The following is a 22,971-nucleotide window of genomic DNA, read 5'->3' as shown; positions in this document are numbered from 1 at the left end:
TTACTACAGAGGATACAGTCTATCTGGAGAACCTAATTCCCCCATTTGAGAATGAGTCCCCACTCTGATTACACCTCATAGTGTTTCTTATTCTGATTTATGGCTTCCCTCTATAAGTTTTGTAACTTTAGGTTTTAGTTTCATTTCTTTGATTTAAGTTTCATTTCTCTGGATTTCTCTAGTTTAACTAACTAATTAAGTTAATTTAAGTAACTGTGGAAACTAAACCCTCATCCAATTCTCATAAGGCTCAGCCATCACACCTATCAGTTCTGTTAGCATCCTTGCATGTAGTTTTATCTTGCCCCATTAGCTTGCATTCACTGGAGACAACCAGGTTTTGTCTTCCTACTATATCCCTTTCCCTGGGTTTCAACTCTCTAGTCATTTTTATTCTTTTCTTTCAAGTACGAAGCCCATTCTTTTTGGCAGAAAAAAATAGTAACAAACTAAGAATTGAGAAGTCCTGCCTTCTTTCCATTGTTTTTCATCATTTTCCCATTCACTCTAAGCAGTAGTTCTATCTATTCCTTCTTTGGTCTTCTTCCTCCTGACATTGGTATATTTGTTATTCTCAGCTTTTCTTGCCAGTGTGTTCAGCTCCAATTGATATTACATTTCTAGGATCATGGTGTGCTTTCACATTCACCTAATTGTACCTGTTCTTCCTTTTATCATGTATCTTTTTTAAAAATATCTAAGTGCATTAATGAGTTCCCTACTGAAGATTTTATCTAGGACTAACCCTGAGAGCAGCAGCCAGAATCTCAGGTTTGAAATGATTCCAAAGTGATAGTTGAGCCTTAGATTAAATTTATTTTGTTCCAGATATAAAATTATCAAATGTAAGACTTTAAAGGGAATCTTAACATATCACATCCATCTGACTTATCTTCTGAACACAATTGTGGTTCTTTATGCATTGAACCACACAATGAACCATACATATATATAATGTCAGAGTTCAAAAGGTTCATAAAACATGGATGATAAACAATGTTAATTCTTGGAGGAACTCTAAAACATAGAACATAATGTTTAATTAGAAGGACTCTTAGAGGATAAAATATATGTCAGAATTAAGAGGATTTAGAATTTTAATTAGAATCCAAAGGATTTCTTGGATGGCTTCTGGGGGTGGAGAACATCAGAGTTGCGGTCAGAGAACATGGATATGATTAATGCTTTTCTTTTTCCTTACTACTTGAGTGATCTTGGACAAGTCACTCAGTTTTCTCATCAGTAAAATGGGAGAATTGGACTCTAAATCATATAACTCTCCAGAAGGAATAAAGAATTTTCAATAATTATAAAACACATAATAAAGTTGGCAGAGGAGGGGGGTAGGGAGGGAAGAGGTAGTATTGATTGACTGATTTGACCTTTTATATTCTTTTTCCAAGACCAGTTCTCTGGGGGCAGGAAGAGCAGTGGATGCAGAAAATCTCTGGTGAACTTCTGACTGCTCATCTCATGGGGATTACTCATTGACTATGTTCCTGGAATTGTTTCTATTTCTCCTTTCCCACCCACTATTCATGAAGTGCCACAGTGCAAACACCCTCCTTTCTGTATATAAATCCCAAAGGGAAGTAGAGAAAAGAGGACCTCATTCCTGGCCAACTAAAAGGATCTCTTTCTACACTTCTGAACAGGAAACACGAGACAGTCTTCTAGATTGCAGATGGATTTCGTTGCTGGAGCCATTGGAGGTAAAGAGAGAGAAAGAGAGACAGAGACAGAGACATTTTAAAAGAAATGAAGGAAGAAAGAAAGAAAGAAAAAGAAACAAAGGAAAAAGAGAGAGAAATAAAAGGAAGAAGGAAAGAAAAAAGAAAGAAATGAAAGATAGGAAAAAAAAAAGAGTTATGTTAAGAATAATTTAAAACCATCTGCTAGGTAGAGCCCTGGACAGTATTTGCATGGAAAATGTTGGATTATGTGGAGAGAATTAAGATCCAAAGACTTTACCTGATATTTCAGTTTGCCAAAACTCATAGGGAAATCATCATGTCCAGCAACTTGTTTGAACTTTATTTCAGAATCATATAATATACAATGTCAGAGATTAAAGAGACCTGGAAAGCTCTCCCTCATTTCTGTCTTCTGGACTTCCTTCAAGTCCTAATTAAAATCCTACCTTGTATGGGATGACTTTCCTAGTCTCTTAATTCTTCCCTCTGCTGACTATTTCCAGTTTATCTTGTTTATAGTTTGTCTATACTAGTTGTTTGAATATTTTCTTTCCCATTAGACTAAGCTCTTTGAGAGTTTTGTCTTTCTTTGCTTTCTCAGAATATGGCACAGTGCTTGACATGTAGGTGATATTTAATAAATGTTTTTTATCTGATTTAGAAATAGAGAATATAGATTTTCAGAATTAGAAAATACTTTGGAAATCACAAAATATAGAATGTTAGAGCTAGAATTTTGGAACTACAAGGGGCCTTAGTGCTTGTAGATTTAATTTAGATCAAGGAATTGAGGAAGTAAGACTGTGACATTATTTGTGTAGAAAGAGTATGTGATTAGGAGCTAGAACACCTAGCCTCTGGTCTATGCCACCAACTCTCTGTGTCCCCCTAAACAACTCAGTTTTCTCTGGGTTTCAGTTTTCCCTTCTGTAGAATGAAGGGAATGGTTCAGCTATGTGTTATCTACCTTCTTTTCCTATCTCTGATTGATATGAGACTATGAATCTCTATCACATACAGCTTGCTTAAGAATATATGACATTTAACATTCTAGTGCACACAGAGCTTTGTTGTCTGTGTCTTAAATCCAAACCTATAGTTTATCACCTCCACTTTGCTGAGGGTTGAGAAGGAATGTTTCATCATCATTCTTCTGTAGTCATGATTGATTATTGCTTGATCAAGTTCTGAAGTCTTGCAAAGTTTGTTCTACTGATTTTTCTCACTTTACTCTGCATGGGTTCATACAAGTTTTCAAAGATTTCTTTGAATCTTCATTTTTGGTCATTTCTTAAAGCACACTAATATTCTATTGTGTTGTTTCACCATAATTTGTTCTACTATTCCTCAGTTGATAGACACCCCACTGATTTCCAGGTTTTTTTAGCATAAGAAAAAAATGCTGTTATAGATGTTTTTGTACATATGGGCCCTTTCTTTGATCTCTTTAGTGGGTACGTGTCTCATAGCAGCATTACTATGAGTAGGAATATTACTATGTAGTTCAAAGAACATGCAGAATTTAGTGAGTTTTGAAATATAATACCAAATTACTTTCCTTTTTTTTTCTTAAAAGACTTTATTAAGGCCATTTAATTGAATAATACATTCTATTTAACAAAATACAATTGGCATGAATTTAATTTATATATAAAATTAAATTTCTTTTTCTTCATTAAAATTCTAGTAGGGCATTCTTAAAACCCAAACCTCTCCTTAGATTATAACTATGGCCTATGTAAACTAGTAATTAAATTCAAATTAATAGGTATTTTAGGGCTTACAGTATGCAGAGCACTGTATAAAGCTCCAGGGGGCAGATGGGTAAATAATAGTTGGTACTGCCTTCATATAGCTATCTGCCATCTTTATTTGCCATGTTAACTACTAAAAATTGACTTGATGGCATGGAAAATTGTGGTTTAAATGTACCTGTTGACCCTGAAATCTGGATAGAAGAGACAAATAAAGAATATCCATCAATAATTGTGATTTAAACAAAAATCCCATCTTTACCCAAGGGAGGAGCATTGCAACAGTGATTCATGGTGTTTTGAGCCCAATTGCCTATCCCTTGCTTCAGGAGAACTGAGAAAAGGGGCAAATCACTTTCCAAAACAGTGCAACCAATTCATAGTTCTTGCAACCAATTCATAGTTCTATCAACAAGATTTCAATGTGCCTGTCCTCCCATAGCCCCTCCAACAATTCAAATAGCATCTTTCTTGAATCCTACAATAGCTAGATGATAGTGGATAGAGTGTCCGGCTTGAAATCAGGAAGACTCATCTCCCTGAATTAAAATCTGACTTCAAGACACTTATTAGCTCTGTAACCCTAGGCAAGTCACTTAACTCTGTTTGCCTTACTTCTTCATCTGCAAAATGATCTGGAGGAAAAAAAAATGGCACATCACTTTAGTATCTTGGTCCAAAAAAATCCCAAATAGGGTCATTAAGAGTTGGATATGACTGAAATGACTGAAAAACAAAAACAAACCACATCTTCTATCCATAACAATTTTCTATAACCTAGATAAGACGAGTAAAAGAGGGAGAAAAAACAGGACATATATCCTTATTTCCTAAGCATAAAAAACGAAGTGAGACTGAACTTCTTTAATAGTGTATACCATTAGTAATGGTGGTAATGATGATGATAATCTGATATAGTGCTGTATAGTTTTCAAAGTGTTCCAATGTTTACAAAGCACATTCAATTAAAAAAAAATATATCCTTACAACAAACCATTTGAAGGAGACCTAGGGATTTTAATAGACTGCTCAAAATGAGTCAGCAATTTGATATGGCAACCAAAAAAAGCTAATGTCATCTGGGGCTACATTAATAGGAATTCAATGTTGAAAATGAGGAAAATGAGGAAAGTAGTAGTCAGGCTGTTCTCTGTCCTGATCACTCTGCAGTTTCACATTTATTTTGGGGCATCATATTTGGAAAGAGACATTGCCAAGAGGACCATGTCCAGAGAATGTGATCAGGATGATAAGGAGGTCTCAAAAATCATGGCATATGAGGATAAATTAAAGTAATTTGGAATGTTCAGTTGATAAAAAAGAAGACTAAAAGAGGATATAATGTCTGTCTTAAGTAGGTGAAAGGTTATTAAACAGAAAAGTGAATGGATTTACTCTATTTGGAGCCAGGTAGTAGAACAATCACCAATGGGGAAAAAATCACAGGGATTTCTGCTCAATAGAAGGGTAAATGTCCTAACAATAGGAGGTAGCCAACAATGTATTGGTTTGTTTCATCAGATAATTAATCAAGCACTAGACATTGATTAAATCCCAACTATGTGTCAGATATAGTACTAGGTTATACAGATGCAAAGACAAAAATGAAACAGTTCATACTCTCCATGAGTTTTTATGTTCTTGGACCACAAATAATAAATTTTCTGTCACTTGAAATCTTCAAAAAAGAGGATTATTAGGTAATTATCTGTAAAGCATCTAAAGGAGATTCCTCTTTGAGTAAATGTTGGTTTAATTAGTTCTCTGGTCTCTTCTGACTCTGAGTTTGTGTGATAGATAAAAAAACTGAGATCATACAAAGGCTAAATTTTAATCTATCCAAAATTTTGGTATTTCTGTATGCCCCCCTTCTGATTCCCCCTACCCCATACAATGAAAAGACAGGTTGCAGAACTGTGATACAGAGGTTTAAAGATCAGCATTGAGTAATATAGTTCAAAATTAATGCCAAATAGAGCTGCTAACCTTGTTCTGACAATTCTATTTTAAGCAAAAGCAATGGTGTCATATCAGGTCAATATTTACCTTGTGAAATAATAAATTGATGTTTTTCAGTGGAGTTTATGGAGAAGGAGGGCAATGGAGGAGAAAGGGCAATGATTCCAAATGTTAGTGATCTATGATCTTAGATGAGGGTAGCTCTGGAAAGTTGCCAGAAATAATTAGGTCAGGCTGATGACAGTGTGATATAGTGAAATGACTTTGAATAAAGAAACCTGGTTGGGGAAAATGGTCCTCAGCACAACTCTGCTGATGACTCATTCTGTAACTTTGGAAAAATTACTTTCTCTTTCTCTCTCTCTTTTTTTTTTTTCAAATCACTTTTTTTCTCTTTGAGTTTCAGTTTAGTCAGTTATACAAATCAGGCTTTAAAATCCCTTTTCTGTTCTAAAGTCTGAGATAAAGAAAAATTTTTTAAAGTACCTTCAAAATTATTCCTGGGAAATTGATTTCCCTCTAGTTATGTCTTTAATACAGTAGGCTGTGTACTTGGGGATTAGAATTGTTGAGAAAGAACAAAGAATTATATTTCCTCCTATAATGGTGGGAGATGTGATTCTCAATTAAAATGATTTACTCATAAATAGTGGAGTCAGAATTTAAAATCTGATTCTCAATTAAAATGATTTACTCATAGATAGTGAAGTCATAATTTGTTAATAAGGTGTTTTTTTTTTGAGATGTGATATCTTTGAGTAAATCAGAAGGGGAATTCCATTGACTGCATTTTCTATCAGTCATGGTGACCTGTGAGTTAAGGGAGACTTCTGGGAGAGGTACACAAAGAGATTTCTTTCTCCTCTTCCCACCAGCCATGACCTCTATCAGCAATTTGAGTGTTCTCTCTAGCAGTTCAAAAATTCATCAGTTTGAGAAACTTGGAAGTATACTTGAGGGAGTAAAGAAATATACTACAGACAGAAACAGATATAGAAAAGCAGTTATTCCAGGGAGGAAAGAACTTTGAACAATGTAACCCTGGCAGCAAAGAAAGGTGATTCTGGTCCTATCAATCAAACTATGGAAAGGAGCATACCCTGGGAACCCAGCTGAGCAAACTGCCCAGCAGAGTTTCTGAACATAAAGGAAAGTTTCTAGAGGACTCCACAAAAAGAAAAAGGACTTTTATGTTCTGCAGTACCAGTAATTGTGAACTACTTTGGCCAAATCTATTCCCTATATGTGTTCCTTCTACTGTTATATTCTCAGTTTGTGCTTGTTTTTCTTAGAATACAGTTGTATATTTCAGTAAGAGTGCATCTTTGGGGGAGGGGAGATATTTTATAGCTACTATTTTAACTATGCATCTTAGTAAGTACATGCCTTTATTAAAAGCTAAATATGTCAGTTGTCTGTTTAAAAAAAGCACATTGATAGGGGCTTGTGAGCTAAAGTACAAATCGTCAGGATTAACCTTAGAAGATATCTTCTAAGTTTTCAGCCTATGTAAGTGTCTTCCTAGTAGTAAAATTGAAGTATTATTATACCTCAATGCTCACTACTGTGTTTACTCCCTCTATGACTGAAGGTCATAGCTCCTCTATGTCTTTTTAGATAGTCTTTGTGAATTGTGGCCAAAAATTTTCATGATCTAGATGTTTCTAGGTTAGTTCTCAGAAGACAGATGCAAAGTCTGAGTCTGGGCCCTTACTTGAAGCCTTTCCAACTTTGTAGGAACTGCTAGTTTGTGCTCCACTGACATAGCCTTTAAGAGCCTTGATACACATTGGCACCTCAGTGAGGCATAAAAGGAGGGTACAAGGGAATTAAGAGAAAAAATAGAGTTGTAACCTGTGACCCAGAACTAAAGCTCTGGATTTATACAAACTAGTTCTCTCTTCCCCCTTTTCTTTCCTTTTCCCCTTTCCCTTTCCTTTTTTATTTCCATTCTCTTCCTTTTTCTTTTTGCTTTCCTTCCTTCCTTTTTTCTTCTTTCCTTTCTTCCTTCTTTCTTTTATTCCTCCTCTCTCTCCCTCCCTTTCTCCCTTCTTTTCCTTCCTTTCTTCCTTCCTTCCTGCTTTATTTCCTTCCTTCCTTCTTCCCTCCTTTCCTCCCTCTCTCCTTTTCTTCATCCCTCTCTCCCTTCTTTCCTCCCTTCCTTCCCCTTTCCCTCTCTCCCTCCCTTTCTCCCTTCCTTTCCTTTCTTCCCCCCTTTTTTCTTCCTGCTTTTAAAGACACAGACTAAGTAGCTGTGAATTATCCTTCTTAATTCAGAGAGGGAGCATATAACAATGAACGCCTTCCTACAAGAAACTTTTCTTGATCTCTTTCCCTTCCCAAAAGTTGTCATTCCTTTCTCTGTACACCCAGAGTATTTTCTTTGAATCTTTTTTGGCCCTAATTTTTAAAAAGGGTGATCATAACTCATTCATACAGCATTTTAAGGTCCACATAGCTCATTCTATAAAGCTACTCAATAAAGTGGATAATGTGTTTTATCATCATCATCTTCATTTTATTGATAAGAAAATTGAGGCTTAGAGAGATTTAAGTTTGACCAAAAGACTGATTATTTCCCTTATATAAAACAGGCCAGAAGCTCTCACTAACCTCAATCTTATACCATTTCTGTTTACTTTCTGCCTATATCTACTGTGTAAGAGTGCTGATGTTAACAAGCAGCATACTGCTGAAGATGGGCACCAGAAATGAACATCAGAATGTTAGCAAAAAAGAAGGGAATAAGAGGGCTTTGTACCATGAATCATTAGAAACTCTGTTCCAGTCAGCAAAGGATTTATGCTGGCCTTCAGTACCTTCCTTGCAGGCTTATCTTGAATTTATCCACACATGAGCCCAATTCTCCAGCAAGTTACAATATAATGCAGCAGAATGAGTCTGCTGGTAACTCTACCCAGAAGGTATGATTAGGAACAATGGGTGGAAGTTGCAGACAGCCAGTGTTTAGATGAAGTACTTAACAGTCTCAGCCACAGAACAGGATGTCTCTGGTAGCAGTAACTTCCCACTCAGTCAGGGTCTTCAAAGCTAAGTCTGGATAATACTTGTTTAGGTATTACAAAGAAGAGTTTAGTTCAGTCCTAGATTGTGTGTAGGAGAGAGTGGGAAGGTGAATAGCAGTTAACTGATAATTTATTGCTAATATTTGTATAGTATTAACTATTTGCCAGGCATTGTACTAATCACTACAAAATAATTGCTAGCATTTATACAACATCTATTGTAGAGTCAGACACTGCTCTACCTATTGTACTATTGTACTGCTTTACATTTGATCCTCACAACAACCCCGGGGGAAATAGATACTATTAATATCCCCATTTTACAGATTAGAAAGCCTAGGCAAATGACTTACGTGACTTGCCACTGGCCATTTAGCTAGTAAATGTCTAAGATTTGGATTTAGGTCTTCCTGACGCCAGGCTTTGCATTCTATCATACATTGCTTGCTATGGCTTAACTGTGGTGGTCCTGGGTTTTCCCTGATTATCTTCCTTAGTGTTTTTGTGCCTCAAACTAGAGTTCTATGGCTGTGTTCCTCTGGTAGTCTTATATGGCCCATAATTAGGGTCCATAGTGCTTGGGAACCAGGCCACAAGGAGTTGGAGTGGTAATGATGTAACCCACAGGTCCAACCTAGGAAATTGCCAAGTAGGAGGATGTCTGAACTGGACCAAATCATTGGGGAAGATTGCCTAAAATAGAACATTACTCTTGACTGTGATAGGGGCCTCTTATTCTTTGAAAGTCCTCACATCTCTTTAATAAATTCCTCTAAAGCAGTTAATAGGCTAAGGAATGATGTGCCATTTATCTGCAAAATGTCTGTTTCTTTCAGGTGTCTGTGGTGTTGCTGTGGGTTACCCCCTGGACACAGTAAAGGTATTTTGATTTTTGCTCTACAATTGCCCAGAATTTTTATTCCATTGCTCTTTCTTCTTTTCTTCTTTTCCTCTGTCCCTCTTTATCTTTAATGTATTTGTCTCAGTAATAATCATCATTTATTAACTTAGCTTACTGGCATATGATTGTAGGATTGAGAAATGAAAAAAAAAATCTTAGAGATCTTCATTTCATAGAGGAAAAAAGAAAACTGAAGGAAGTCTTTAGAGGTGAAGTGGTTTGACTAATATTCCTCAAATAATAAAGATCAGAGCTGAGATTCAAATCAATGTTTATGAGTTCTTTTCTAATTACTAATTGTATCAGTTGACTAATTGTTTAAAAAGAAACATACCAACAATGGCTTGCAAGCTATCATACATCTTACCAAGGTTACCTCTAAGGTAGAAGCTATATTCTGGGTTTCCAACCTGTGAGAATGACTCCTTCATTGAGGGAATGGTCCACTGGGGGTATTACTTCAGAGGGACCTTGATTTCATCAGTGTACTCTTGTACTTTTTTCAGTTTGATCTTCTGAGTATTCTATCACCCAATTTCAGTTCTTAACAATACTTTTTATTCACTTGTACAAACTAGCCCCCTATGATAACTTAAACCAACTCATAAAATTATGGAATCTTAGAGCCAGATAGGACTTTAGCTTGTCAGAATGTACCCCCATTCCTCTCCCCTCCCAGTCATTCATTCAGCCTTGACTTGAACATTTCTGGTGACTGGAAAGTCATTACCTTATTATTAGAGTGTTCTTTCTTCTAATGAGCTGAAGTCAATCTTCTTTTACATCCATTGTCTCTAGCTATGACTTCTTGAAATATTCAGAATCAGTCTATTCTCTTTCCTACTTCAATCTTTCAGATAGCTGAAGACTGTTCTCTGTTTAAGTCAACACTTCTCTAGGCTGAACATAGGATTATGGATTTAGAACTGGAAGGAACCTTAGAGGTCATTCAGTCCAATCCTCTTATTTTACGGATGAGGACACTGAGACACAAGAGAGGCTAAATGATTTGCCCAGGATAACATCTAGTATGTCTAAAGTGAAATTTAAACTTAGGTTTTCCTGACTGTCCAGCACTCTATCCACAATCCTGCCTCCATCTCCAGTGTCCTGGACAGTCTCCTCACAATTTTGTTGTCTTTGGACATGTTCTATTTTGATAATGTCCTCAATAAAATGTATCACCTAGACCTGTGCATAAAGCACCAGACCTGTGTGGGAACAGTGGAAATTTCTAGTCTTTAAAAATTCTTTCTTAGGATTTGAAACTGAAAATAGAATAAAATTAAAGAATTACTAGTTTTTTTTATATCTCCCATTTGTAGGTTATAATAATAACAATAATAATGATAATAATAATAACTAGTATTTTATAACACAATGATTTTTAAAATATTTTACATGTTATCTCATTTTGGCAACCGATGAGATGTCATTTCATTATTCAAGATTTCTAGGGCTTTTTCATAATGCTCTCTTTATGTTCCTGCCTTTCTTCTATCCTAAAAAACTTGCCAGCTTGATAATTCCCTTCTATTTCTTTTCACCTAGTTTTGATTTAGAAACAGAACTTATAAGATACCTTAGGGGATTATAAGAAAGCTTATAATTGCTGCCTTGAGTCTGGCCAAGCTCTAAAGTATTTCCTTTTTTACAGGTCAGAATCCAAACTGAGAAGAAGTATACTAGTATCTGGCACTGTGTTCGAGAATTATACAAAGCAGAAAAGGTAAGTCTATACCCTTGGTTAATATAAGCATTTCATTTAGGAGTTTATTTCAGCCAGGGGGCAAATATTAATATTTGGGAAGGACACTGCCTTCTAGCCTCCTCCATTTTCTGACCAAAGGATAGTTTGCCAAGCTCCTAAAATTCAAATAAATTTTAAAATTCAAATAAATTAAAAGTATTTTTTTTTGATGAGTATAGAATTGAACTCAATATTTTTTCCTTCTGAGATGAATAATAATAGCAGTGACAGCTAAATGATTCAGTGGATAGCTAGGGCTAGAGTCAGGATTTAAAAATTAAAATATTTGTAATTTGTATACATATATAATATATACAAATTTTATAAATTATAAAAAATAAATTAAACTAACTAAAATTAATTAATTAATTAATTAAATCATCTCATTTGATCCTGCAGAGAGCCCTGTATGCTCTTATTACTCCCCTTTTGCAGATGGAGGAATTGAGGTCCAGAAAGCCCAGTCACACAAACAATAAATGCCTGAGATACTATTCAGACTCAGGCCTTCCTAAATCCAAGCCAGGTACTTTAACCTGTCAGCAATGTTACTTCTGTAAAATCAATTCATTTGGGAGAATTATAGTGTTAAGAGCTTTATCCATCACCCTCTCAATCAAAGGAGTACTTACTGTCCACAACATCTCTCTTGGAGGTAGGAGGAGTCATTCAGCCTCTATATCAGCATGTCCACTAATGCACAATTATAACAGCCCACAATCTTTCCTTTATTTAAATCACCTACCTTTCAATAGTACAGACTACAGCCAAGACCCTGAGTTAATGCCACAGGAAGAGCAGTCAATCCCATTGTAACCCAGTTCTGGTTGGAGTAGATATTTTAACCATTCATTTAATAAAAATTTATTAAGCATTTACTCTGTGCCAGACACTGAACTAAGCACTGGGGATATAGAAAGAGGCAAATGGGAGAGGCAACAAGCAAACTGACTTTGTTGTCACCTGGAAGTTCACCATACTAATAAAATCAGAGGTCCAGTCCCTGTCCCTATGGTAATAGTCTCTTTGTATTATATCCCAGTTTTGTTGTTTGTTATTCCTTCTATTGAGTTATCTTATTTTATTAAATACATATTGGGTTCTTATGTTAGATTGAACTGTGGAGAAGACAGAAGGCATTTTGTGCCTATGGACACATTAACTCAAAGAAAACCTAAGAACAATGAGATCTCTTGGTATGATAGGTTATCTCCCTTGTCAAACTGTAAGCTACTTGAGAGCAGGAACTGCCTTTAGCTTCTTTTTGATTCTCCAGGGCTTAGCACAGTGCCTGGTACAAAGAAGGCACTTAGTTATTTTATTCATTGATTGATAAGAACAAGAATTGATGGAAGAGATACAGACATTAAATGCTCTTAGAGATTAGCCCAGGGAGAGATCCCAATGGGCCAAGCAAAATCCGGGAAGGTTTTGGGAAAGATATTTCATCTGGTAACTAGATCTTCCAAATTGTGGCTGATACTATTCTCTTTTTTAATAATCTCTCAATCTCTCTTTTCTTCTCTTTCGGCGGGTTTCCTGACCCCAGCTCTCAGGGTTCTACAGGGGGCTCTCCTTGCCCGTGTGTACAGTGTCTCTGGTCTCTTCAATCTCCTTTGGCACCTACAGACACTGCCTGTCTCAAATCTGCAAGCTCAAGTATGGCAACGTGGATGTAAAGCCCTCCAAAATAGACATCACCCTTTCAGGATGTGCCTCTGGCATTGTCAGGGTAAGGAAGGATACTCTGTTCTTGGGAATCCTGGTTAAAGTGGAGGAAATAAATCCAAGGGGATTTAGAGTCCCATAGAAAAGGATCTCCCTGGTAAATAGCTTCTAGCAAGCAATGAGGTTGTGGGATCATAGGATGGAGACTTGGAAAGGGCCTTAGAAACCAACAGAGCTCACTCTCATTATACAGGTGAGGAATTGAGGTTCAGGGAAGGGAAATCTGAGGTCATCCCCAGAATTAGTGATAGGGCTAGGGTTAGATGGAAGACTACCTCCCTGAGTCCTTACTACTTTAATCAGGCACAAATTCTCAGGAAGTAAGACATGGAAAAGTGATTAGGAAGATCTTTTTCGTTGAGTGGATACAATTCTGCCTAAAGGTAGAGAGTGGACTTGTTGACCTGACAGTTAGTCATTTAAGAAGCATTTATTAAACATTTACTTTGTGCCAGGCCCTGGGTTACAGAAATATGCAAACAACACTGTCATGAGGAGCTCATTTTCTAATGAGAGATGTGTCAATAACTAGGTGCATAAAAATATACCCAGGATAGATGAAAGTTAATTTTAGATTGGGAAGAGGGCTGAAAAGCCACCTGCAGAAGTGATATTTGAGCTGATCTTTAAGAAAGCCAGGGGAATTTCAGTAAAGTGAGGTGAAGGAGAACTTTGCAGGCATGAGAGTCAGCAAAGCTTGGGTTGGAATTGGAGTGTTGTGTTTGTCTGAATCATAAAGTGTGTAGAGGGGAGGAGAGTGTGAGAAGACTAGGAAGGTAGGGTGGGACAGATTATAAAGAGCATTAAATGCCAAACAGAGGAATTTACATTTTATCCTGTAAGTAACACTTAGCTATTTTGATTTATTGAGAAAATGGTGTGACATGTTCAGAACTTCAAGAAAACCTCTTGGATAACTAAATGAAGTGGGAAGAGTCTTGAAGTTGAGACCAAATAGTAAACTTTTGCAGTTGCCCATGCTCTAGAAGTACTAAGGGACTTTGCTAAGGTAATGACTGTATGAGTGGAGAGTAGAGGAGACATATATGAGAGGAGTTATGAAGGAAAAAACAGGAAGATTTGAGAATTGATTGTATGTATGGGGTGAGTGAGAGTGAGGGATTGAGGTTGACACTGAAGTTGCAAACCTAGATGACTGGAGAATGATTGTGCCCTCAACAATAAAAGAAGAATTCAGAAGAGGGGAAGATCTTTTTCTTCCCCTTTATAGTATTTTACTTTTCCAAATACATGTGAAGATAGTTTTCAACTTGTGTTCTGTAACCTCTCCCACTCCGAGGCTACTGATTGCCAGGGCCATACATACCAATCTTCCCTGCATTCTCCCTCCTTCTTTTACCTCTTCCCTTTCCCAGACAGCAAACAATCTAGTATAGGTTAAATATGTGTAATTTAAAGATAGTCTTCAACATCTGCTTTTATAAGATTTTGAGTTCCAAATTTTTTTCTCATTTCCTCCCTTACTATCCCTTTCCCCCAAACAGCAAGCAATCTGATATAGGTAATACATGTATAAACCTTTAAAATCTATTTCCATATTAGTCATGTTATGAAAGTCAGAACAAAATTAAAAAACCACAAGAAAGACAAAACAAACAAACAAACAAACAAAAACAAAGTAAAAATATGTTTTGGATCCACATTCAGTTTCCATAGTTCTCTCTCTGGTTGCGTATGACATTTTCCATCCCAAGTCTGTTGAAATTGTCTTGGATCACCACATTGCTGAGAAGAATGAAATCTATAATAATTGATCATCACATAATTTTGTTTTTACTTTGTACAATGTTTTCCTGATTCTTCTCATTTCACTTAGCAACAATTTATGCAAATGGAAAGGACTTTTTTGGGGGGAGGGTGAAGGGAAAGATAACAAGTTCAGTTTTAGATATGTTAAGTCCTACAAGACATCCAATTTGAGATGTCCAAAAGGCAGTTTATGTTGTGGAATTAGAACTCAAGACAGAGACTAGGGTTAGACATATAGATCTGGGAATCATCTATATAGAGATGACAATTCAACCTATGAGGTCCAATGTGATTGTCAAGTGAGAAGATATTTACTGAAAAAAACAAAAGAGGGTCAGAGATAGAGCCTTAGGGGACCTCTATGTTTATTAAGCACTATGTGGATGAAGAGCAAGCCAAGGAGACTGAGAAAGAGCAATTTAGATGGGAAGAGAACCAGGAAAGTATAGTATATTAGAGAAACCTAGAAAAGAGAGATAATGTGGGAGAGTCAAGAAGGAAGACTGATATATTTGGTAATTAAGAGATCATTGGTAATTTTCAAGAGAATTGTTTCATTGAAAAATAAGATTGGAAAGCAGATTGCAGATGGTTTAGAAGACTGAAAGGGTCCGGGATCTAGGGTCCCCCCTACTCCAGTTCACCCTATTAGGAAAGAAAGAAGGTAGGTAGGAAGGAAGGAAGGGAAAAGAAGAAAGATAGACAAAGGAAAGAAGGAGGGAAGGAAGGAAAAAGAAGGAAGGAAGCAAGCAAGCAAGGAAAGAGAGAATAAAAAAAGAAGGAAGGAAACAAGTATCTATTAACCATGTTCCAGATAACAGACTACGAATATTTTCTTATTTGATTCTCACAATAGCCCTAGATGGTGGGTGCAATTATTATTTTCATTTCGAAATTGAGGAAACTGAAGTAGACATGAGTGATTTTCTCAGGGTCACACAGATGGTTAAGTATCTGAGGTTGAATTTAAACTCAGGTCTTCCTGGGTCGGGAAGTACCACCCAGCTGAAATGCCTCTATAGAACCAAAAAGGCAGGGCGTATTCTGAGCCTCCAGTGAGGTTCCTTCTAGGAATAAGGATCACATGAGATTGCTGTTGTAAAACATCACTTGTTTCCTTCCTTCCTTTTCCCACTGAGCTCTGTCTCTTTAATTGAGAAATCTCTCAGACTCATGGAATGACTGACAGTTTTCTGAGCTTGGCAGGATTTAGAGAAGAACTTGGGATAAAGGGCCCACTTCAGTAAAACGTCAAATAGACATAGTTTTTCTTTTTTCTTTTTTTTGTTTTCTTCTTTTCTTTATTTTTCTCTTTCTTTGATGAGGCAATTGGGGTAGAATGACTTCTCCAGAGTCAATCAGCTAGGAGGTGTTAAGTGTCAAAGTCCATATCTGAACTCAGGTTCTCCTGACTTCAAGGCTGGTGCTTTGTGCACTGTACCATCTAGCTGCCCCAGTGGGCATAGTTTTTCTTCTCTAACCAGTCAGACAGATCTCTGAGACAGACTCTAATCCTTTGTCCTGTACTGAAATACTTATAGTCTAGTTGGAAAACCATAACATAAATGTATAATGGATAATTAATTTCACCAAGAAGAATATGAGCAGTACCAGATTCATGTTACCCACAGTAAGACCTTTATACAGCAGTTCCCATTCCCCTAGTGCTTAAAGTAAAACATTTTAATAAGCAGATTCTTTTTAAAAATATTATATTCCTTTCCAAAAAATCCTTAACTGTGAAATGAAGACATGAGGCTGGGCAACCTTTAAGGTCCTTTCTAATGTCTATGATCTTTCATCCACCCAGGGAATAAAAGATTATTTATTTATTTGTTAATAAATTACTTTGCTTACAACAATCCTGGGAAGTAAAAAGTATTATTTTCCCTGTTTTACTAAAGAAAAATCTGAAATTCAGAGAGTCCTATGGACTTGCCTAAGGTTAGGTTAGCTACACAGCCCAGGGATTTTTACCATTAGATTGGGCTTTAATAAGTAGCTCCAAGAAGAGGAATTGGGTGTGGTGGAGAAATGTTGTGGACCTCTTCGTGGTTTCAGAAAGCTGCTCACTTTTGGAATGACTTAACCTTATCAAGGCCTCTAGAATAAACTCTGGCAGTCCTTAAACTGAGAGGCTGAAGGTCTCCATACTGCTCTCTTGGTGACCCTGCCTTTAAATGTGTCTTTGGTGTATAATCTGGAGGCAAAGTGAATTAACTTCTCTGAGAATCTGATTGAAAATGGGCAAATCCATGTGACAATACTGTAACAGCAACCATTTCTGTAATGCTTTTAGAGTTTACAAAATGTTTTTCTCAACAATTCTGTGAGACTGAGATTTTAAAAAGAAACTTTAAAAAATTAACAAAAATCTGTTTTCTATGCCAATAACTTCCTCACTGGGAAAAAGAAAAAAAGAAAAACTTTTGTAACAAATATGCTTAATCAAGCAAAACAAATTTCTGCATTAGATGTGTGTGTGTGTGTATGTGTCCTTATGTATGTGAGAGAGACACACACATATAAAGAGAGACAGAGAGGGAGAGAGGAGAGAGGGGGGAGAGGGTATTTCCATTTTACAGATGGAGAAACTGAAGCTAAGAGATTAGGGTTACTTAGACGGGGTTACTCAGATAATTTTTGGATCCTGGGTTAGGGATTAGGCTGGCTCCTCTGACCCCCAGCAGCCTTTTCACTGCCCTCCAATGACCAGCGGCGGTTCGAATCTTGACCGTTCCTTTGCTTTCCCAGGTCATACTGACGTCCCCTACGGAAGTGGCCAAAATCCGGTTGCAAACCCAGAAGCAGCGCCCCTCCATTACGTCTTCGTCTCCCAGTGGTCTCCTCCCTCCACTTAAGTACCAGGGTCCCCTGCACTGCCTGAGGACTGTGGCTAAGGAGGAAGGCTTGGGAGGCCTCTACAAGGGCAGCTTGGCCCTAATGTTCCGAGACTGCAATTCCTTTGCCACCTACTTCCTCTCCTACTCCATCATCTGTGAGTGGCTCACTCCAGCCGGGCAGAGTAAGCCAGGTAAGGCTAGTACCCACTGAACAAAGACTGACCAAGTGCTTCAGCAGTGCCAGGCACTGGGCTGGGTTCTGATGGCAGATCACCCTTCAGATGCCCTCAAAGAGCTGACATTTTTGGAGAATTGCAATAATAGCTCTCATTTACACATTGTTTTAATGTTTGCAAAGCGATCATAAAGCTCTTCTCATTTTATCATCACAAGTACCACAACCCCGGCAGGCAGATGCTGTGATTGTCTTTTGTTTCACAGATCAAGAAACTGAGGCAGACAGAGATTAAGAGATTTTCCGAGGGTTATGTAGTGTCTGAGGCTGGATTTGAACTAAGGCTTTTCTAGACTCCAGATCCAACGTCCTCTATGTCACCTAGCAGTAAGAGTAGGGGCTTAAGAAGGACTTCAATTATGAGGTGGTAACTGAAGTAAACCTTGAAGGGAGCTAAGAATTTCAGGGGTGGGAGTATGGAGGAAAAGCCTTCCATAAATAACAATTTATTATCAAATTGGAAGAAAACGTGGAAGAAAACTGCCTGTGGGGTCATCGAACTCAGAATAGGTCGGTTTTGGATGGAACGGAGAACTAATGAAGGGGGATTATAGGAAATGTCTGGAAAGACAGCCATCATTGGGGGAGGAGAGGGAGGACTCTAAACGCCAGGCCGATGAGCCTGAATTTTATTCTGCATGCAATAGGAAACTACCAAAGATTTCTGATCAGAGTGTATGTGACCTAGTCAGGAAGATTATTTTGGCAATAATGGTAGCTGATTTGGAAAAGGGAGCCAGACCAAAGTAGGAGGCTACTGCATGGCCCGAGACTCTGGCCTGGAGCGTTCCCTTCTCCGTAAAACGAGCCTGTGCTGAGCGTCTCTCCATCTCTCCTTCGCAGACATCCTGGGTGTGCTGTTCTCCGGGGGTTGCGCCGGCGTCCTGGCCTGGGCTGTGGCCACCCCCATGGATGTGATCAAGTCTCGTCTGCAGGTCGATGGGCTGGGCCAGCAGCGCTACCGAGGATTCATCCACTGCATCACCCAGAGCGTGAAGGAAGAAGGAGTGAGGGTCTTGTTTAAAGGGCTAGCTCTGAACTGCTGTCGAGCCTTTCCTGTGAACATGGTGGTTTTTGTCTCCTATGAAGCGGTCCTGAAACTCACCCGGAGTCTCATGACATAACTGACTCGTTGCATCCTATCCAACACGAAGATGGCTCCATGTGTGGAAGCAAACCAAAGCGGACTTAGAAGCCGGGGCGGAAAGGCCTTAAGTTCCAGCCTTTCGGCCTCGGGGTAATAGGTCTCTAAGCAGCAACATCTCAGCCATTGGCTGTTGGGGCTGCAGGATACAAGGTGCAGGCGGCTTCCCATCCCCTGCTTCCCCGCGGCGTCTCAGGACTGCTCTCCCGGCAGGTTCCACCTCCTCACCGAAGACTGATCCAGGGAGTGATTTCAGCCCAAAGTGGGCGGTTAGGTTACAGGTCACTAAATGAGATCTCCATATCTTACCTTCTGGGACTTCAGCATTGCCCTGTTCATAGATAGGGCCCGCCTACCTCACCCATCTCTTCTAAAGCTTCTGAGAAGGATGGCCTGGTTTTTCAGGATGTACATATTAATGACGTGTCCCGCTTTCAGATGCTCTTCGCAAAGGTCATGAGTGCAATCTTTCAGAGGTTTTTAAAATTACATGTAAATAAAAGAAATGTTTTGGATGGTTTTTGTTTTGAGTCTCAGTATAGCAGGAAAAATAAGAACGCTAGAATTGGAATCAAGTAGACCTGAGTTCAAATATGGCCCTAGACCCACTAGTTGTGTGACTCTAAGCAAGCCAATTAGTCTCTGTAAGCCCGTTTCCTTATCTGTAAAATTGGGATAATAATAGCATCTACTGGATATGCTATTTTCAGGTGGCTTCCTGGAATTGTGAAGACCAAATGTAAAGAGAAGCTCTAAGTGCTAGTCCTTATTATTATTATTATCATCATCTGATAAAACTTTCGTAGACCTCAAGGCCATTATGAGTCATCATGATATCATAGCTAATAAAAGCTAATGTTATCTAAGGCTTCTTTATTAGCGGCAGAATGTTCAGAACAAAGGAGGTAATAGTTCTGATGTCCTCTGTCTTGGCTGGATCACAGCTGCTATATTGAATGCAGGTCTGGGTACTTTTATTTAAGAAGGACAAATGTGGCTACCGAAAGGAGACCGACTGATTTTTCTTGCAAAACATGACAAATATGGAAGTGTGTTTAAAAGGATTGCACGTATTTAACCTATATCAGGTTGCTTATTGTCTTGGGGAGGGAGAAAATAAGAGAGGGAGAGAGAAAAATTTAGAACACAAAATTTTGCTGTTGAAAACTCTTTTTATATATTTGGAAAAATAAAACACTATTGAAAAAAATGGTAGAAAGACAGGAAAACTATGCCATATGGGAATTGATGAAAGGAATAGAGGATATATAGCTTGAAGAAGAAAAAACTAAAGGAGGATGTGCCAGTTGTCCTTGATATTTGCAGAGCTGTCATGTGGTGAGAGATAAAGAAATTGAAGCCTCAATTGGCTTAGTGAACAGAGTTTTGGAATGTGAGTCAGAATCATGCCTCAGATATTTGCTGAATGTGTGACAGTAATGTGGGCAGGTCACTTAATCTTTTTCAATTAATTAATCATAAACATTGATTAAGCATTTATAAAGAGGCAGGTTTTGTGCTAACTGGTGGAGATGCAAAAAAAAAGGGGGGGTGGTGGAGAAGAGAGTTCTCCTCAAAGAGCTTAGATCTTTTTTTTTTTTTTTTTCTAATAGTATTTTATTTTTCCAAATACATGCAAAGATAGTTTTTAGCATTCACCTTTGTAAAACCTTGTGTTCCCAAATTTTCTCCCTCTCTTCCTTCTCCCATCCTCCCCAAGACAGCAAGCAATCTGATATAAGTTAAACATATGCAATTCTTTTAAACATATTTCCATATTCATCAAGCTGCACAATTTCCACTTGATTTCCAGTTCTTTGCCAATGCTACAAACATTTTTGTGCATGTGAGTCCTTTCCTTCTTTTATGAACTCTTTGGAATAGAGCAGTATCCTTTTATGAAGAAACACTGTTGGATCAAAGGGTTTGCACCGTTTTATAGCCCTTTGGGTATAGTAAGGAGCTTAGATCTAATGGGAAAGCCAACATGTAAACAAATATATGCATAACAAGCTATCTACAGGATAAATAGGAAATAATTAAAAGGGAAGAATTGAATAAGAGGGGTTGGGGGAAGGCTTTCTATAGAAAGTGGGATTACAACTGGGACTTAAAGGTAGTCAATAATTGGAACAGAGGAGGGAGAACCTTGACAACATGAGAAACAGGCAGAGAAAATGCTCAAAGATAAGAGACAGCATGTCTGTTAGTTGAACAACCCAGAAGGCCAATGTCATTTGATTGAAGATTATGGATCAGAGAGGAAGCAGTAAGAAGACTGGAAAGATAGGAAGGGGCAAAGTTATGAAGGAAAAAAATTCGCAAATTTTTGAATTTGATTGCCAAATAGAACATTTTGTATTTATCATTGAAGGCAATAGGGAGCCACTGGAGTTTATTGGGCAAGGTATAGAATCTACTTTTTTTTTTTTTTTAATAGCTTTTTATTGACAGAACATATGCATGGGTAATTTTTCAACAATGTCCCTTGCAAGCACTTCTGTTCCAACTTTTCCCTTCCCTCCCTTACCCCCTCCCTTAGGTGGCAGGCAGTCTCATACATGTTAAACATGTTAAAGTATATCTTAAATGCAATATATGTGTACACATCCATACAGTTCTCTTGTTGCACAAGAAAAAAATGGATTCAGAAAGGTAAAATTAACCTGGGAAGAAAAATAAAAATGCAAGCAGTCCACATTCATTTCCCAGCGTTCTTTCTCTGAGTATAGCTTATTCTGTCCATCATTGATCAATTGGAACTAAATTGGATCATCTCATTGCTGAAGATATTCACTTCCATCAAAATATATCCTCATATAGTATTGTTGTTGAAGTGTATAATGATCTCCTGGTTCTGTTCATTTCATCTAACATCAGTTCATGGAAGTCTCTCCAGGTCTCTCTGTATTCATAGAATCTACTTTTTAAGAAAATTACTTTAGTGGCTGAATGGAGGATAGTTTAGAGTGGGAAGAGCCTAGAGGCAGGTAGATCCACTACTAGGTTATAGCAATAATCAAGGTGTGAAGTGATAAAGATTTGCACCAGAATGGTGGTAATGTCAGAGGAGAATAGTGGACTTTTTCCAAGAGATCTTGCTAAGGAGAAATACACAGATTTTTAGCAACAGATTGGATATGATGGAGGTGAGATAGTGAGGAACCCAGGATGACCCTGAGTTTGGAAGGATGCTTTTGCTCTTTACAATAAAAGGGAAGTTGGGAAATAGGAAAAATTTAGGGGGAAATTTAAGGGAAAACGAATTCTGTTTTGGACATACGGCATTTAAGGAATCTATTGGACATCTAGTTTGAAACATCTGAAAGGCAATTGGAGATGTGAGACTGGAGGTCAGTAGAGAGATTGGGGTAGGAAAGGTAAATGTGAGAATCATTAGCATGAAGATAGTAACTAAATCCATGGGAGCTGATGAAATCATCCAGTGAAGGAATATAGAGGGAGAAGACCAAATGGTCCAGGATAGAATGTATGGTAGTGAGGAATGATCTGGAGAAGGATCTAGCAAGAATCCTTCTGGCAAAGAGAAGGAACAGTCAGATAAATAGGAGGGAGACCAGGAAAGATATCCTGAAAACCTAGAGAGAAGAGAGTATCAAAGAGAAGGTGATCAACAGTTTCAAAGACTCCATAGAACTCAAGGAGGAGGATTAACAAAAGACTTTGGGATTTGGCAACTAACAGATCATTAGTTAGTATGGGATGAAAAGAACAAAAAGCCAGATAGTAAAGGATTAAAAAAAGAAAAAGAAGAAACTGCAGGCAACTATGAAAGATTTTCAGGGAGTTTAGCTCCAAAAGGCTGAAGACATAAAGGAGGACAAATAGGGATGAAAGGGTCAAATGAGTCTTTTTTTTTTTTTTTTTCAGGATGGGAGAGACAAGAATATGTTTATAGGAAGTAAGAAATGAATCAGTAGAGAGGGACAGATTAATAAGTGAGAGTAGGGATGACAGAGAAGGAAATTATTGGAGTAGAAAGCATGGAAAAGAACCATTTCAATAGAGTTAGCCTTGGTAGGAAGTAAAGATACTCCATCATGTGAAATAGTGAAGGAGGAGATCATAGCAAAAAGCATCTGAATGATAGAAGATGAAGAAAAGAGGAGAGGAGGGAGTTCTCAATTTTTATTTTTTTATTTTTTA

The 22,971-nt window shown here is 37.7% G+C and overlaps 1 protein-coding gene across 1 annotated transcript; it reads left to right on the top strand.

The window, feature by feature from the left end:
• The first annotated feature begins 1,587 nt into the window (after positions 1 to 1,587).
• On the top strand, positions 1,588 to 19,880 carry SLC25A47 (solute carrier family 25 member 47). The gene is made up of 6 exons (XM_003756551.4): positions 1,588 to 1,712; positions 9,270 to 9,313; positions 10,992 to 11,063; positions 12,634 to 12,816; positions 17,337 to 17,616; positions 18,504 to 19,880. Exons 1-6 carry the CDS (start codon positions 1,685 to 1,687, stop codon positions 18,782 to 18,784), a joined length of 888 nt encoding a protein of 295 aa, XP_003756599.1. The 5' UTR covers positions 1,588 to 1,684; the 3' UTR covers positions 18,785 to 19,880.
• Positions 19,881 to 22,971: the final 3,091 nt, after the last annotated feature.

This window comes from Sarcophilus harrisii, chromosome 2 (assembly GCF_902635505.1).
Source record: "Sarcophilus harrisii chromosome 2, mSarHar1.11, whole genome shotgun sequence".
Classification (NCBI taxonomy): Eukaryota; Metazoa; Chordata; class Mammalia; order Dasyuromorphia; family Dasyuridae; genus Sarcophilus; species Sarcophilus harrisii.
This window is presented reverse-complemented; position numbering and strand designations above follow the sequence as displayed.